The sequence below is a fragment of the Budorcas taxicolor genome, chromosome 5 (genome assembly GCF_023091745.1).
Source record: "Budorcas taxicolor isolate Tak-1 chromosome 5, Takin1.1, whole genome shotgun sequence".
Lineage (NCBI taxonomy): Eukaryota > Metazoa > Chordata > Mammalia > Artiodactyla > Bovidae > Budorcas > Budorcas taxicolor.
The window spans coordinates 126149519-126168279 of NC_068914.1; the positions used below are offsets into that span (position 1 = coordinate 126149519).

An 18761-nucleotide genomic window follows, 5' to 3' on the forward strand; every position below is an offset into this window, starting at 1 on the left:
TAGACATTAGATTTATTTTGCTCTTCTTGATGTATTAACCTACCCACAGTTTAAATTCTAACGAGCATTGTAAACAATTCAAAACCAAGTTAATTTGATTGTTAATGGGTAGAGTTTCCTTTGAAGGTGATGATAATGTTCTAAAATTGCATTGTGGGAGCTTCCTGATGGTCCAGTGGCTAAGAGTCCATGCTTCCAATGCAGAGGGCCCAGGTTCGATCCCTAGCCTGGGAACCAGATCCCACATGCCACAAGTAAGACTTTTCATGCCTCACCTAAAGATTACATGTACCATAGCTAAGACCCAGTACAGCCAAATAAATAAATATTTAAAATTTTTCTATAAAAATGATGAGAGTTACATTTTGATTATGATTGCATAACTGTGAATATACTAAAAACCATATGGTATGTGAATTCTCTCAAAAAAAGGAGTTAAACAAATAACAAAAGATTTTCTGTCTCTCTCATATACATTCAGATTCTGAGAAAATTACTGTAGCAATAAAACTAAAGAGTGGTCGTAAGAGCTAGTAAAGTTAATTTTAAGAAATTTCTCATTATATAAAAAGATTGGTAACATCCAATTGAACTCCAGTCGAAACTAATGTTTTTCATCTGGAATGCAATATTAAATTGAAATATTTCATAATATAAAAATTACCTGTGTCAAGTTCTATACTCATATAGAAACTCTGTACACATATCAAAACACATCCATAACAGTTGCCTGTGGATGTGTTGAAACAGAAGGACTGTGCAGACTGGGATAAAGGAAGCATCAGCAATACTATATTTGAATTCAGCTGTTCAGACAAAAAAGGGGCTCTTAAAAAAATTCAAGGACAAATGTATATAAAATCTTTCTGTTTAGTCATACTAAGGCATAAAGCCTAGTAGTAACAGTACAAGATCAAGAAACATACTGCCTCCTGGGGGCAGAATAAGCCAATAACATGGTCCTATTTTTCACATCAAATAAACCTCTAGACCAGTGGATCTGGTGCATTTGAAGTGATGACGACAGAAACGGCAAAGCACTGACTAACAATTCATTCAGTAAGCAGTGGCTGGCTCTGCAGAGGACAGGATCCTGAAGGAATTGAGTACAAGATAGATGGCTTTGAAGGAGGGGGTAATAGAGGGGCACAGAGCTTACAGTGTGGAAGGTTAGCATGTCAGGAAGCATAAGGAGCTTAGCATTAAAGACTAGCTATGCTCTCTGCTTTGGAATATGCCCATCCTCTGGCTCTACATTCATTAGCTCAAACTAAATAAGACATGGGCTTCCCTGGTGCCTCAGAATGTAAAGAATCAGCCTGCAATGGGGGAGATCTGGGTTCCATCCCTACATTGGGAAGATCCCCTGGAGGAGGGAATGGCAACCCACTCCAGTATTCTTGCCTGGAGAACTTGGACAGAGGAACCTAGTGGGCTATGGTCCAGGGGGTTGCAAAGAGTCGGACACAATGGACACAGTTACTTGTTTAACTTAAATTTTTATCTTAAAGGAAATTTGACATAATATGTATTCCTGTACATTTACAACAGGAAGTGAACTGAAGAAAATCTTCCCATTCAGACAAAACTGAAAGGACAATACAACTTAGACAAGCATATCTCTTTACTTACCTTAAGAATTAAGTGTCTGAGCTCATTATCGTGAATGAATGAACGTCTATAATTATTTCCTGGGTAAGAACTTGTCATACCTAAAAATAAAGAAGTCATATAGTTAACTGAAAATCAAGTAGAGATGGAAATATAGTAAATGCTCAGTGAATATTAGCAATTCTGGGGCTGCTATTGGTGATGACAAGGATGATGGTATTTTCTTTTCTAGCATACTCTAAGATCTCTTCTATAATCTCTTTCTTGTTACTAGATTGCAATTTCCTGCTTTCAGATAAGTTCTTAGAGCTACTTATTCCTTTATACACAAATGTACGGACAGTAAAAGCTATATATTGAAAAGAGATAAAAATGCAATATATTATCTATAATATTATAATAACACACAACAATATGCAAGACTCTGGTTATTTCATAATCTCTTAGCTTCCTAAAACTGATCATATGGTGATCCAGTGGTTAAGGGAATCTGCCTTGCAATGCAGGAGATGTGGGTTCAATTCCTGGTTGGGGAACTAAGATCCCATATGCCTTGGTGCAACTAAGCCCACTTATGTGCTACAACTACTACAGCCTGAATGCTCTGGAGTCTGTGTGCCACAACTAGAGAGTCCAAGCACAATACCAAAAGAATGTACAAAGATCCCGCATGCTACAACTAACGCCAGAGGTAGTCAAATAAATAATAAAAAATACTTCTTTCAAAAAAACAAAAAACCACCTGAATTATCCTGAATAATTCAGGAGATTATTGAATTCTAAGCAAATTTTATGGATTCATAGGATTTTCTATATGACCCTTTAAAGACCATATGGAGACTTCTGACAGTATACAAAATGTATAAAGTATAAATGAAATCATTCATTTTAAGCCCTTTCACAGAGTTCATCATGTTGAAAGAAAAGTCTCTAAAGTAACCAGAAGAGCTTGGAAAAGGGTAAGGAATGATCAGATTAGTTCAGTTAAGTTCAGTTGCTCAGTAGTGTCTGACTCTTTGCAACCCCAGAGACTGCAGCACACCAGGCTCCCCTGTGCATCACCAACTCCCAGAGCTTGCTCAAACTCATGTCCATCAAGTCACTGATGCCATCCAACCATCTCATCCTCTGTCATCCCCTTCTCTTCCCACCTTCAGTCTTTCCCAGCAACAGGGTCTTTTCCAATGAGTCAGTTCTTCACATCAGGTGGCCAAAGTACTGGAGTTTCAGCTTTAGCATCATTCCCTCCAAAGAACCCCCAGGCTGATCTCCTCTAGAATGGACTGGTTTGATCTCGTTATAGTCCAAGGGACTCAAGAGTCTTCTCCAACACCACAGTTCAAAAACATCAATTCTATGGCACTCAACTTTCTTTATACTCTTTTATAATTTTCTTATAATCTTTCTTTATAATCTTTTTTTCCAGTAGCTGGAAAAACCATAGCTTTGACTAGACAGACCTCTGTCGGCAAGTAATGTCTCTGCTTTTTAAAATGCTGTCTAGGTTTGTCATAGAGCAGGGAGCAAGCGTCTTCTAATTTCGTGGCTGCAGTCACCATCTGCAGTGATTTTGGAGCCCAAAAAAATAAAGTCTCACGGTTTCCATTGTTTCCCTACTTATTTGCCATGAAGTGATGGGAATGGATGCCATGATCTTTGTTTATTGAGTGTTGAGTTTTAAGCCAGTTTTTTCACTCGCGTCTTTCACTTTCATCAAGAGGCTCTTCAGTTCCTCTTCATTTTCTGCCATAAGGGTGGTGTCATCTGTGTATCTGAGGTTATTGATATTTCTCCCGCAATCTGATTCCAGCTTGTGCTGCATCCAGCGCGATGATCAGGTCAAAGTTAGGTAAAAGTTTGACCCGAGAGGAGTAAGGGAAGAACTAAAAGTAATACATTTGTCTTGAGGACATCCATCAAGCCTTACCGGGAAAGCCCTCCATGGCCACAAGGGGGCGCAGAGGACTGTTCACCCAGCCCAGGTGTGCTGTCCCCAGGTAACTCTAAGCAAAGGTGATTCAAAAGTAAATCAAATTTCCCTTCCTTACACTTCCCAGTTTCCCTAAACAGCAACCCCCTCCTAGGGACTCCAAAGAAAGATGTTTTTGCCGAAAGAAAAAAAAAGATGGGGGTAACACTCTGATACAGGTTAACCATTAACTGGCCTTTGGATGAATTTACAGACAAAACTCACCAATTACCTGGTAGCTCAGATGGTAAAGAAAGTGCCTGTAATGCAGGAGAAGCAGGTTTGAGCCCTGGGGTGGCAAGATCCCCTTGGAGAAGGAAATGGCAACCCACTCCAATATTCTTGCCTGGGAAATCCCATGAACTGAGGAGCCTGGCAGGCTATAGTCCATGAGGTTGCAAAGAGTTGGACACGACTTAGTGACTGAATCACCACCACCAATTACCTAAGTGGCGGGGAAAGAACAAAACCAGAAAATAAAACATCCTCATAGAATGATTTGGTAAAGTCTTCTCAGACTGGCAGCATCCTTACAAGGCCTGACATAAGCAAAAGAAAGCTCTTTTAGAATCTACCTTCTAGGAAGCCCTCAAGCAATCTCCCCACATGACTTCTTGTTATTATTATTATTGTTATCAGTCCCCAGGAGACTTGTAGGAGGGAGTTGAGAAAAGGCTAAAGATGCAGACCTGAGTGCCCGGCTGGCACAGGAATAAGTCAGTGTGAGCAAGGTAGTGGCACTTGGCAGGCTGGCTTGAAGCGAGGTTGGCAGAATTGTGCTGAGGTAATCTGGTCAGTGTCAGTCAGCCAGAGTGGGTGAGCCCTGGCTAAATAGATGAGTGAGGACGTGAGGACATGCCAGTGAGGAACAGAGGGCAGTCAGTGTAGAGCTGAAGTTAGGGTGAGAAAGAGGAGAGTGAAAAAGTTGGCTTAAAGCTCAACATTCAGAAAACGAAGATCATGGCATCTGGTCCCATCACTTCATGGGAAATAGATGGGGAAACAGTAGAAAGAGTGTCAGACTTTATTTTGGGGGGCTCCAAAATCACTGCAGATGGTAACTGCAGCCATGAAATTAAAAGATGCTTACTCCTTGGAAGAAAAGTTATGACCAACCTAGATAGCATATTCAAAAGCAGAGACATTACTTTGCCAACTAAGGTCCGTCTAGTCAAGGCTCTGGTTTTTCCTGTGGTCATTCATGTATGGATGTGAGAGTTGGACTGTGAAGAAGGTTGAGCGCCGAAGAATTGATGTGTTTGAACTGTAGTGCTGGAGAAGACTCCTGAGGGTCCCTTGGACTGCAAGGAGATCCAACCAGTCCATTCTGAAGGAGATCAGCCCTGGGATTTCTTTGGAAGGAATGATGTTAAAGCTGAAACTCCAGTACTTTGGCCACCTCATGCGAAGAGTTGACTCATTGGAAAAGACTCTGATGCTGGGAGGGATTGGGGGCAGGAGGAGAAGGGGATGACCGAGGATGAGATGGCTGGATGGCATCACGGACTCGATGGACGTGAGTCTGAGTGAACTCCGGGAGATGGTGGTGGACAGGGAGGCCTGGCGTGCTGCGATTCATGGGGTCGCAAAGAGTCGGACACGACTGAGCGACTGAACTGAACTGAACTGAGCTAACAATGAATGGTGTGCGATTTTGTACTCCTGCCGTCGGGCAGTGACAAATTTGATTCTCAGATTCTAGTGGCAAAAACAAATGTGGAACATGATGACTTACTAAGTTCTTCATTGTCATTTTATTTTATTGTGTTCTTCATCATCATTGAAAATGACAATATAATAATAATGGCAATGACAATGATCATTATAATGATAAGGATAATAAGGATCAATATGGCAATAACAACTCTTCTTCCTCATCCTCGGACCACCACCTCCACCATTAAGAAACACTGTGCTTAAGGACCTCCCTGAGGACCTGCCTCAGGGAGAGGGAAGGCTATCCACTCCAGTATTCTTGCCTGGAGAATTCCATGGACAGAGGAGCCTGGTAGACTTCAGTCCATGGGGTTGCAGAGTCCAGCATGACTGAGAGACTAACATACACACACATGGAAAGGTAAAACTGTTGGGACATACCAGCCTATGAGCGTTTTCCCCTTAATTAATTGTGCTATATTTTACAATGGATAGGGAAGGGGAATTCTTGCCCTTTCCCCAGATAATTTGAGATGCACTGCTGTAGATTGTAGAGAAAAAAAGTCATTTCACATCCTCTGTCTTCAGAGTAATTATCTGCGGACCATTCACATGCAACCCTCTCATGGCATCTAGGCATTTGGGGATGGAATTGGGGTACACTCTGGCCAGAGCACTGGAATGCCGCCCCAGCTGCTCTGTCATCTCATCCATGGGTAGCACTAAGGATCTGGTCAGGATGTCTGATGAGGATAAGACCATCTCACTTCAGTTTACAAGGACCAGTAATGAAGTCTGTGTATGCTCTGTTCCAAAGAACCCCATCTGGTTTTAGACAGTGTCTCCTCCTTACTGAGCTTGCCCTGCAGCGCATCCCATGCATACTTCCGTGTATCATTGATCACACTAGGTGTTAATCATCTCTCCCTGGGTCTATCTTCCTTATCCACCATGCATCCCCCGCCCCCAGCACAGAGATCTTGCCTCCTTCATTTGCCTAACCCCAGCACAGAACAAGAACTCAGCTAATGCTCAGTGCATGCTTGATGAATTAGGTTGCTGATTCATAGCTTTTCCCTCAGGTCCTCCTCCCTTAGAACGCTGTGAATGTTAAAACTGTTGGGTAATTTTAGGGTTGCAATCAAATGACCTCAGTTGAACCTGCTAATGTTCATTGCTAACAGATTTAAGAGAAATATTGCACACAACTTACGCAAGGCCTAGTTGTGAATAAAAGAGAATCTTCTTTCACAATGGGCTGTTATGAACAAAAGACCACTAATCGTGCTCCCAGAAGGAGGCCTGCCAGGCAGTCCCCCAACCCCAGGCCTGCTGTGCATACGGTACTGAAGGGATCGAGAGCTGTACTTGCTTTCCCCACAGCCTGCTCTCCAGATCTACTCGTGTTCGGCTGGAGTGCACTAGCCAGTTTTCTACCATCTGCAGAGATCTAAGGAAGGTGCTTTAAAGCACAACTTGGCACAAACTACTATTAAATAGCCCTGTAATAGCTGTCTCTAGTTTTACTTCCTAATATCTAAGTGTCCCTTCCTCCTCCAATCTGAGTAGATCTGTCAGGATTTTTTGGTTCATTATGAAGTAAGATCCTTTTGGTCTGGGCTCCAGTTTGCACATGGAATCCAGGTAACACCACTCTTCTCTAAGCTACTTTAAGTCAACTTGGCAAAATTTGTGTTCTGGCCACAGAACTTCCTTCTCCCTGAAACAGACTGTCCTTTTCCTGGCATGTAGTTCAGGACAGAGATCTAAATAAGACTGTTGGCCTTCCTTTGCTTATTCCTTTTTAATACTTTTGGAGCAAGATTTCACTATAATCTTTTAGATCTTTACAAATCTGAACCTTCAGAGTCTCCTCTACAGTCTGCAGAAAACTCACCGGCCAGGTCTTCAAACTGTATCAAAATGAATTTATGTCACCAACATTCTTGTCTCTAAAACCCCAGTCTATTTCCATCGTTCTGTCCCTCAAATTGGACGGGGTTTGTTCCCAAACCAGATGTGATTTTAACTACACATGTACACAGAATGTTTATTACACTTTGATTTAAAATTCAAGTTCATGGCTTCCCTGGCTCAGTGGTAATCCGCCTGCCAATGCGGGAGACATGGGTTCGATCCCCGATCCGGGAAGATCCCCCGTGCCACAGAGCTGCCAAGCCTGTGCACCACAACTGTTGAACCTGTGCTCTAGAGCCTGGGAGCCACAGCTACTGAGCCCATGTGCCGCAACTACCGAAAGCCTCATGCCCTGCAACAAGAGAAGCCACCATGGGCAGCAACTACCGAAGCCTCGTGCCCTGCAACAAGAGAAGCCACCATGGGCAGCAACTACCGAAGCCTCGTGCCCTGCAACAAGAGAAGCCACCATGGGCAGCAACTACCGAAGCCTCGTGCCCTGCAATAAGAGAAGCCACCTCAGGGAGAAACCTGCTCACCACAATTAGAGAAAAGCCCGCACAGCAACAAAGACCCAGCGTGGCCAAAAGTACACAAATAGATAAATAAAATTATTTTTTTGAGTTCAAAGTCAGAAATGATCACGCATACCCCAATCCTCATCAGCTGAGGACCTCCTTCACCCAGTATGTAAGACTATCTTAGTTTATGTGAGACTATATTAGTAAGTGGAGACACTAATAGTAAGGTGTGATGCATTTTCAGGTACTACTTACAAGTCTGAATGAAGTTTTAAGAGAAATTGATGAATTTAAAGAGTTTTTCTTTTCTAATAATGGAAATCTGACAATAACTTAAAATTATCATAACTAAATATTTCAGAACTTCTAAACTAGGTATGCATGACAGGTATCATCACCTTAATATTATACCTGGGAAGACAAGTAGAAATGTGAAGACTTTTCAAGTTCACAGAATAAAGCTAAGATGAAGAGTTCAGTGAAACCAACTTTTCTGACATCCAAGTTAGTACTTTCTCCACCTATGGAATATGGAGGAGCATCAAAATGAATACCCATGAAGCTGAAAGATGCATTTGTATAAAATCTCAGTAGCCAAAAACAACAAACCAGGGACCTCAATTACAGGGGAGACTTTACAAACCCGAGTGTGGAGGCCATCTTCCAACTCACCTTTTAAAGATCTCAAGTGTTGAACAGCCATTCTTAAAACTGTCAGTTTGTCCAGTTTCCGGGCCATGGGACTGCACTGAGGGATCATCGTAGACAGTTTTCCAATCAAGTTGTTCATTTTATCTCTCCTCCGCTTTTCAGTTTGGCTATGAGCTTCTCTAAGAAGGAGAAAGCACCTCTGTTATATTTAACATTCAGCAGACACTCGGGGACCCCAGAGGCACTAGTAGGAGCCCGGGTGGGGCCGGCAAGCTCCCGCTGTTCATCCTCCTGACTTTGACCCTGCAGATGGCATGCAGGGATGAGGCAGGACGGGCTGGGGCAGGAATGGCATTGTTCACTCTGCTTTTACCAGCCTCCACCTGCTGCCCCCACCCCCACTGCACTACCCTTGCTCCTTCCCTTCTGATCTTAGTCCCTGAAATCTGCAAGAAATAAGATTTCCCACCCTAGCATTCTTGCCTGCAGAATCCCATGGACAGAGGAGCCTGGTAAGCTATGGCCCATAGGGTCACATGACTGAAGTCGGACATAGGATCGAATATAAGTCACTGAAGTAACTTAGCACATGAGAGCTGAGGTGGATTTTTTTTTTCCCACTTCCCTCTTAGAGGAAGAGATGTGCGTGTGTGCACAGTCATGCCTAACTCTTTGTGACCCCATGGGCTCGCTCTGTCCATGGGATTTCCCAGGCAAGAATCCTGGAGTGGGTTGTCATGCCTTCTGTAGGGATCTTCCCAACCAGGGGATCAAACCCAAGTCTCCTGCATCTCCTGCAATGGCAGGCAAACTCTTTACCACTGCACCACCCAGGAAGCCTCTGAGAAAGAGATGGGTTGCCTTCTATTCAAAGCTAATTTCCCTGGTCTTCACTTGAACAGTTACCAGCATCTTGAGCTCATTCTCTTTCACAGCTCCTTATATGGGTCAATAAATGGGCTCAATCTCTTCCCTTTAGGGGAAAAAAAAAACAAAAAACATTTTCCCTAAATCTAGAGATCTTTTCCTCCTCTCCTCCTCCCTCCTTGGCCAGCTTCCTGAGGCCGTTGTCTCACTCAACCTTCCATCTCCCAGGCGTCTCTCCATCTATTAAAGCAACCTCCCACAGCCCCCACTTCACTAAAACTACTCTAGCAGAAGTCATCCTCATCTTATGCAGCCCCAGCTGTTCCCTGCCTTGCTTTGGACATTGATGGCATTTTTCATTCTTTGTTGGCTTCTGCTCCTCCATCCTCCCGCCTCAGCTCTTCCTCTGTCCTTCAGTACTGGTACCCTGAGATCCCTTACTTGGCACTACTCTTTCTTCACCCTACAGCTTCACCCTGAGAGATCGCATTCTCTCAGAAGCCTTTACAGCAACTCATAAGCTACTTAACCATTTAATCCCTATCTCATTCATACCTCATCCAATTCCAGACCTTTAGAATTAGAAGGATGCACATCAGTGATTCAAAGCACCCTAAAACTCAACAAATCCCAAACTGAATGCATTCTTTGCAACTGGCCTCATTTTAATTCTTCCTCTGCCAGCCCTGCTTACTCCTTTTCCTTTTATAGGGCTTCTCTTGACTGGCGACCCCACTAGGCTCATGCTAGACCCTTTATTCTGCTTCACCTGGAAGAATCAAGTAAACACAAACTCCTATAAATTCTTGTTTTAAAATTATTTCTTAAAGGTGTCTTTTGTTTCTCTCCATCCACCTGTTACTGTCTTAGTGTTAGTCATTCAGTTGTGTCCAACTATTCATGACCCCATGGACTGTAGCCTGCCAGGCTCCTCTGTTCATGGAATTCTCCAGGCAAGAATACTGAAATGGGTAGCCATTTCCTTGTCCAGGGGATCTTCCTGACCCAGGGATCGAACCCAGGTCTTCTGCACTGGCAGATGGATTCTTTACAACTGTGCCACCTGGGAAGCTCCATGATACTCATTGCACAACCCCTAAAAGCCTTTGAAATTGATATTACTGCTTCTTCAAGTATCTTCCTTATCTACTCTATCCTACCCATGACTTCCAGAATTATTGTTTTAAAATAAAATCATCTAATCCCATTGCATAAGGGATGCTAGCATGCATTTTCACTGTCAAAGAGGAAAGTCCAGACTCCCTAAGGACATCCCAGTGTTCTCATGACCTGGCTCATGCTTTCGTCTCTGGTTTCGCCTCTCCATTCCTTTCCCCTACAGGTCTGGATGTTGTAGAGCAGCAGTGCCAGGTAACTTGCTCTCCTCCAACACACGAAGTCAGCTCACATGTCCTCTATGTCTTGCACTCTTCTAGAATTAGAATGTCCTGCCTCCCTATATTCCTGGGAAAAAAGTCCTAATCCCTCTTCAAAACCCAGGTGACTTATTCCTCTGGGAAGCTCTCTTTAACATCCCTCTCAAAGCCACCTCAGTACTTTGTTTCATCAAATATACCACTACCATATTTCATCAACTCTAAGACACCATCAGCTGTAAGATGCACCATTATCTAGTGCATCACAAAGACAGGAAAATGCTCTCAATTAATAGGGAGATAACACTGATGATAAGACATGTGAGGGGTGGGTGTATATCTTTGATTTCAAGAATTAGGTTATGCTACTTTTGACATTTTACTGTGAATATTTGTCTGTTTCTCCTACAACACACAGACCATGGCAACTCCAGAATTTCTATATAAGAAAAGTTTGGGGGAAGTCAATCTAATGGGAAAGGGGAAAAATAGGAGATTTGTCCTGATCTATTTTTAGAGACTTTAGATCAAGGAGTGGGAGGAAGGGGAGAAGCAATGATGGAGCTAACAACCCCCTCATGCCCCACCCCCAAAAAAACCATTCACCTTTGGCCAATGCCTGGAATAAACAACATGCTTTGGGATGAAGAGGATGGCATTCAAATTAAAGTGAAAGTAAAAATGAAGTTGTTCACTCATGTCCAACTCTGCGACTCCATGGACCATAGCCTACCAGGCTTCTCCGTCCACGGGATTTTCCAGGCAAGAGTACTGGAGTGGGTTGCCATTTCCTTCTCCTGGGGATCTTCCCAACCCAGGGATTGAACCCGGGTCTCCCTCATTGCAGGCAGACACTTTACTCTCTGAGCCACCAGGGAAGCTGCATTCAAATTAAATGTAGGAGCAAGCACATTGATCCTCAGACTGTGCTCCCCAAAATCTGAAACTTCGGAAGGGGTCTTGGGAGTCATGTGGAGGAAAGCAGAAATGAAGGGACTCCTGGGGTGGGGGTGGGGGTATGATGGAGCTGCTGTAAGAATTCATTAAGCAAAGGGTTCTGCAGCTTCAAAAATACAGTTGGCTCATGCATGCAATCATTCATCCGTACATAAACAGATGTACTCAGCATACGTGAATGCATATGTGAATGGATAACTGCTACTTTGAATGCCATCCCGTTCATCCCAAAGCATGTACTTTGTTCCAGGCATTAGCCAAAGAGTGGTCTTTTTTTGGGGGGTGGGGGGGGTTGTTAGCTCCATCATTGCTTCTCCCCTTCCTTTCACTCCTTCATCTAAAGTCTCTAAAAATAGATCAAGACAAATCTCCTGTTTTTCCCCTTTCCCATTAGATTGACTTCCCCAAACTTTTCTTATATAGAAACTCTGGAGTTGCCATGATCTCTGTGTGGTAGGAGAAATAGACAAATGTTCACAGTAAAGTGTCAAAAGTAGAATAACCTAATTCTTGAAATCAAAGATATATACCCACCCCAACATTTTATCATCTGTGAAACATATAGGGCTCCCCTGATCACTCAGTTGGTAAAGAATCCGCCTGCAATGCAGGAGACTCCGGTTCCATTCCTGGGTTGGGAAGATCCACTGGAGAAGGGAAAGGCTACCCACTCCAGCATTCCTGCCTGGAAACTCCCATGGATGGAGATGCCTGGCAGGCTACAGTCCATGGGTTCGCAAAGAGTTGGACATGACTGAATGACTTTCACTTTCACTCCTACTATGGTCTGCTGTTGTTGTTTAGTCACTAAGTTGTGTCCAACTCTTTGCAACCCCGTAGACTATGGCATGGTTTTCCCTCATAGCTCAGTTGGTAAAGAATCTGCCTGCAATGCAGGAGATTCCTGGGTCAGGAAGATCTCCTAGAGAAGGAAATGGCAACCCACTTCAGTATTCTTGCCTGGAGAATCTGTGAACAGAGGAGTCTGGCAGGCTACAGTCCTTGGGATCACAAGAGTTGGACTTAGAAACTTAAGTGAGAGACTACAGCACAACAGGCTCCTCTGTCCTCCACTATCTCCCAGAGTTTGTTCAAATTCATGTCCATTGAGGCGGTGATGCTATCTGATCATCTCACCCTCTGTCACCCCCATCTTCTCCTGCAATCTTTTCCAGCATCAGGGTTTTTTTCTTTGTTTTTTCCAATGAATCAGCTCTTCCCATCAAGTGGCCAAAGTATTGGAGCTTCAGCTTCAGCATCAGTCCTTCCAATGAATAATTAGGGTGGATTTCCTTTAGGATTGACTGGTTGGATCTCCTTAGAGCCCAAGGGACTCTCAAGTTAGGTCCTTATTGTTTCTGTCCTTTATCATGCCCATCCTTGCATGAAATGTTCCCTTGATAACTCCAGTTTTCTTAAAGAGATCTCTAGTCTTTCCCATTCTGTTGTTTTCCTCTTATTTCTTTGCATTGTTCATTTAACAAGGTCTTTTAGTCTCTCCTGGCTATTGTCTGGAACTCTGCATTCAGTTGAGTATACCTTTCCTTTTCTCCTTTCACTTCTCTTCTCTCCTGCTGGGGCATAGACTTGGATTACTGTGGTGGTGAATGGTTTGCTTGGAAATGAACTGAGATCATTCTGTTGTTTCTGAGATTGGATCCAAATATTGCATTTCAGACACTTTTGTTGACAATGAGGGCCACTCCATTTCTTCTAAGTGATTCTTCCCCATAGTAGTATAGATAAGGGTCATCTGAATTAAATCCACCCATTCTCATCCTTTTTAGTTGACTGATTCCTAAGATCTTCAGTCAATCTTGCTATCTCCTGCTTGACCACGTCCAATTTACCTTGATTCATGGACCTAACATTCCAGATTCCTATGCAATATTGTAATTTATAGCATCAGACTTTACTTTTATCACCAGACACATCCACAACTGAGCATCATTTCCACTTGGCCCAACTGCTTTATTCTTTGTGGAACAGTTAGTAATTGCCCTCTGCTCTTCCCCAGTAGCATACTGGACACCTACCAACCTGTGGGGCTCATCTTCTGGTGTCATATCTTTTTGCCTTTCCATACTGTTCATGGGGTTCTCCAGGCAGGAATACTGGAGTGGGTTGCCATTTCCTCCTCCAGTGGACCATGTTTCATCACAATTCTTCTCATCAGTTGGGAATAAGGAATGGTGATGTTGGGAGCTAGGAAACAGAGAGGAAGGTGAGATAGCCAGTTTTTGAATAAGGTACTTTTCTTGAAGGGTGTGCACTTGAAAAGTTTTCTTGGAGAATTTTATTAAAGAAAGGTATATCTACCCAGAGGACAGTTTTCTGCTTAATAATTTATCAGGGCTCTGGCTCATAATCCTGTGAACAGCTACTGTCACTTTGAACCATGTCAATATTTCATAAAGTGTTATTTTAAAAAAAAAGAATAAATGGAGAAAAAGCAAAATTGAGATCTGGCCATGAGGCCAGAGGTAGAAAAATATTTGTTGAGGTTGAAAGAATATGATGAAACAATTGACAGAATTTATGACAGTGGATTCCTAATAATCAGAAGCTCCTTGTAAGTAATTCTGATTTGCTTATTGGATGAATTAGGTTTTCTCTAGTACTTCAAGGAAATAATAGTTGTTTTTAATAAATAGCTATTCTAAGAAAAACTTAAAGACACATAAGCCAAAATGTTATCCAAGTAGATAGAGAAAAAAGGTATAAGGTATATGATGATCACTACATCTCAGAGCAGAACATATGAGAAAAACCTAATATTCATGAAACTGTTCTATCTTGACATCACTGTTTGCTTCAGCTAGTGGTCTGCATATGTGACTTCCCCACCCAACATATACCCTCTCAATGGTTCATTGTACCTGAAGGACTTAATTTTTACTTGTTGTTCACCTTCTTCCATTCTTCAAAAAAGCAAGATAAAGTATCAAACTGCATGAAACAGATCTTCAGTAATTCTTGAGAAATAAATGTGAGATTAAGTTCAATCATCCTAATTCCGATTAAGCCTTTAATTATACATGCTACCCTGCGCTCCTGATTGAAACGATTATTATTGTCTGGGTGAGCTGCTCTTGTACCAAAGCTGACAGGTACCTCATCTCCATCAGGTAACAATAACTATGTGAAGCAGCAGTGAATAATAATTTCTGCTCTGTTTAGAAATTATGCCATCCCAATCTTGAAAAGTATATTCATAGAAATAACATTAAATAAAATAGCTATTTTTAAAACAATGAATAGCTTAGCCAAAAACGTTGTAATAGCTCTATTACATAGCCTGAAAATTTATTAAAACTCTAAGACCTTTAATTTTGTCTGAAAATTCATCTAGACATAAGAAATAATTTTGAAAGCTGGAAACTGATCACTTGCCAATAATATTAATTTTCACATTAGTATATGCCTTAGCAGAATATTCTAAATGTATATATGTGTGTGTATAAATATTTATATATATATACTTACATACAGGTACATATGTAGCAGTGCATTTATTCATTCAGAATGTAGTCACCAGATCACTACCAAAGCAATGGTGATAAAATCCTTTCCACATTAAAAAATCATTCAGGCTGCATAGTTTTTCTTCAAATATGTGTTTTAAAATATATACTCCCAAGTGTATTAATTTTTGAAAGGGCATTTTAAAAATTCACGGTAAAGCTTCCATAATCCCATCTGGAAATAATTATAATCAACATTTTAATGGGTCTCCCCCAGTCTTTCATAGACATGTATCTGTGTGTGTGCTTAGTTGCTCAGTCGTGTCCGATTCTTTGTGACCCCATGGACTGTAGCCTGCCAAGTTCTTCTGTCCATGAGATTCTCCAGGCAAGAATACTGGAGTGGGTTGCCATGATCTTCTCCAGGGGGATCTCCTTGACCCAGGGATCAAACCTGCATCTCTTGAGTCTCCTGCACTGGCAGGTGGATTCTTTATTACTGAGTCACCTGGGAAGCCCAGACATGTATCTAGATACACAAAAAACCAGCTTTGACTATTTAACTTAGTCATGGGGGGTGGGGGGGGGGAATTGTGGAGCATGGAGGGTATTTATATAGATTTGTGTTCTATATTGTGTATATACTGATATAAATATATAAAATAAAATTCAGATGACCATGTAAAATTTTTCATGTCTAGTCTGATTCACTTAACACTATAACATAAATATTTTCTCCTAGCTTCAAATATTCTTGAAGAACATAATTTTTAATGACTAAATAGTGGCCTGTTGGTTAGCTATGCTATAATTTATTTAATAATTTTCTATTACTAGATATCTCAATATTCTAATTTTTCAATATTATAAATAGTGTGCCTAATACGACTGTGGTGCATGCATCTTCAATTATTCTCCTAGGATAAAACTTTGGTAGTCACTCAGTCTTATCCAACTCTTGATGACCCCATGCATTGTAGCCTGCCAGGATCCTCTGTCCATGGGATTCTCCAGGAAAGAACACTGGAGTGTGTAACCATTCCCTTCTCCGAGGTATCTTCCCAACCCAGGGATGGAACTTGGTTCTCCCACACTGCAGGCAGATTCTCTACTGTCTGAGCCACCAGGGAAGTCCAGGATAAACCTTCAGATGTACAATGTATGGATAACTACTTTAAGGCTTCTGACTCATGTTGCCAAGTTGCCCTCTTTTAGAAGACTCAACAATGATCATTTTCTAGACTTTGAAGAGTTTGATCTACCTGTGAACTATTTTATTCATATGATGTATTTTGTTTGAGGTTTCAATACTGTTTTCCTGCTTAAAAAAGATAATACATTCTGTTTATAGAAGACTTAATGAAATTTATGAAGAGATGCATATAAATGTTCCAAATAAAATAGGACCACTAAGATAAAAGCTTAATCAAAGGATGTTCTTCCTTATCACTGTCTAAATAAATAGCTTTGATGACACTTAATCAAAAGTATTTTCATGTGTGTTATTTGATTCTGACCCCATTTAAGAATCATGTAGTTATTCAGTTCAGTTCAGTTCAGTTCAGTCACTCAGTCATTCCAACTCTTTGTGACCCCATGGACTGCAGCACACCAGTCCTCCCTGTCCATCACCAACTCTCGGAGTTTACTCAATTTTATGTCCATTGAGTCGGTGATGCCATCCTCTGTCGTCCCCTTCTCCTGCCTTCAATCATTCCCAGCATCAGGGTCTTTTCCAATGAGTCAGTTCTTCACATCTCAGGACTGATTTCCATGTAGTTATTACTCTCCCCATTTTAAAGATGAAGGAATTGAGGCCCAATAACGTTACTGCTCAAGGTCATAGACCTAACAGGAGGCCAGTGAAGCTTATTCTATGTAGGCTCATGTGCCTTCCTCTATGCCTGTCTCATTATCAGCCTGCTCTGTAGTATAAAATTAAACAGCCTTTTTGAAACAATAGAGAGTGTTAGATTAAGTCAGCTTTTTTTTTTCCCTCTTTTTTTCTGCCTGACTTCACATCTAAGGATTAAAGTAGAAAATAATGATACAGGATGAATGATTTTCTAATGACCTGGAATTATACACACATATGCATGTGTGCTTAGTTGCTAAGTTATGTCCGACTCTTTGCGACCCCATGGACTGTTGCCCACCAGACTCCTCTGTCCATGGGATTTCCCAGGCAAGAATACTGGAGAAGCTTGCCATTTCCTTCTCCAGGGGATTTTTCAGATCCATGGATTGAACCCATGTCTCCTGCACTGGCAAACGGATTCTTCACCACTAAGCCACCTGGGATCCCCATATATAGATATGCTGCTGCTTAGCTGCTTCAGTCATGTCCTGCTCTGTGCAATCCTATGGACTGCAGCCCGCCAGGCTCCTCTGTCCATGGGATTCTCCAGGCAAGAATACTGGAGTGGGTTGCCATGCCCCATCCAGGGGATCTTCCTGACTCAGGGATCGAACCTGGGCCTCCTGCATTGCAGGCAGATTCTTGACCGCTGAGCCACCAGGAAAGCCCCATATATAGATCTATATTACTTCAATTTCAAAAGGTAAAGTTTAACTGTTTTAAATCATGCTTTTGCTTTGATTATACACATCTTAGCAAATTAACTCACTGGCTAAATTTGCCTCCTTGATGAAATCCAAACCGACTGTACTTAAGAAATCAAAATACACTTTAACTAGGTCCTGTGCAGAACAGAAAAAAGGCATGATCTCATTAGTCAAACAGTTCATTCCTTTGCAACATGAACTTAGACAATTAGTAAATTTGCTCTTTGTATGTTTTCTCCATGCTGGCATTTGGTCTATAGTAAAGATATTTTTACTTATGAATTTTAATAAGCTCACTGATATTAATAACATTCACATTAATTCCTTAGATGCATTTTTTTAGTGTAGCTTCTTATACTAAGTAATATAACTTTTTCAAAACACAGTGGAGGTTTCTTCGAAAACTACTTTCACTGCATTTTGAATGAAATGTAGGCCCTCCTCATAAATCAAGCAAAAACAAATGAAATTGGAAGCAAATACAGTCAAAACACTCCTCCAATTGGCTGCTTTCCATGCATTTCTCCTTTTTGAAACTTTCTTCCTTTCCCTTCTGAGATACTATGCTCATTTTACAGCCCCATCTCCTCACATTTTGGGTAGGCGCCCCTCCTCCCTGAGCCTCCCCCATCTTTCCTGCACCCATACCTGCATCCAATGCCAGTCACTGCTCTTGTTCTTTATACATTAACGGTGTCTGAATCTCCATCTCCAGGCCACGCCTCAACCCTGAGTTCCAGACCCTTATATCCAACTGCCTACTTAGAGATTCCTATAAATGTCACATTCTCCTTGTAGCCAAAACTGAATTCATCATCTTTCCCTCAGTATCAGTGAGTGAAATGCCATCCTCCATCCAGGTCCAAGTCAGAAAATTTGGATGCTTCTTAAATTCCTACTCTTACTCATGAACAAGAGTGAACCTTAGAGATTCTCTCTTCTGAATGTGTCATGATATGCCCCTCCCTCTCCAGGCCCTTCCTGCCCAGGCTACTCTCTTGGGCCAGTGCTCAGAAAACCCATTCCCCAGCAACCGTCTCTCCACTGTTTTCTCTGCCTGATGGATTTTCCTCCGTCAGTCCATCCTCCATACTGTTTCCTGAGAGCTCCTTTAAAAATATAAATCTGTGCCACTTCACACTTACTAGGATAGTTTTTTTTTTTAATGGAAAATAACAAGTGTCAGCAAGGATATGCAGAAATTGGA

The 18761-nt window shown here is 41.8% G+C and overlaps 1 protein-coding gene across 1 annotated transcript in view; it reads right to left on the reverse strand.

The window, feature by feature from the left end:
- BMAL2 (basic helix-loop-helix ARNT like 2) overlaps positions 1-18761 on the reverse strand; it is a 101607-nt gene that overhangs the window by 44567 nt on the left and 38279 nt on the right. Inside the window, exons 5-7 of the mRNA XM_052640611.1 lie at positions 14405-14446; positions 8347-8504; positions 1633-1712 (exon numbers count right to left, since the gene is read on the reverse strand). Of these exons, the coding sequence (XP_052496571.1) occupies positions 1633-1712; positions 8347-8504; positions 14405-14446 (280 nt within the window). The remainder of the gene's footprint in view (positions 1-1632; positions 1713-8346; positions 8505-14404; positions 14447-18761) is intronic.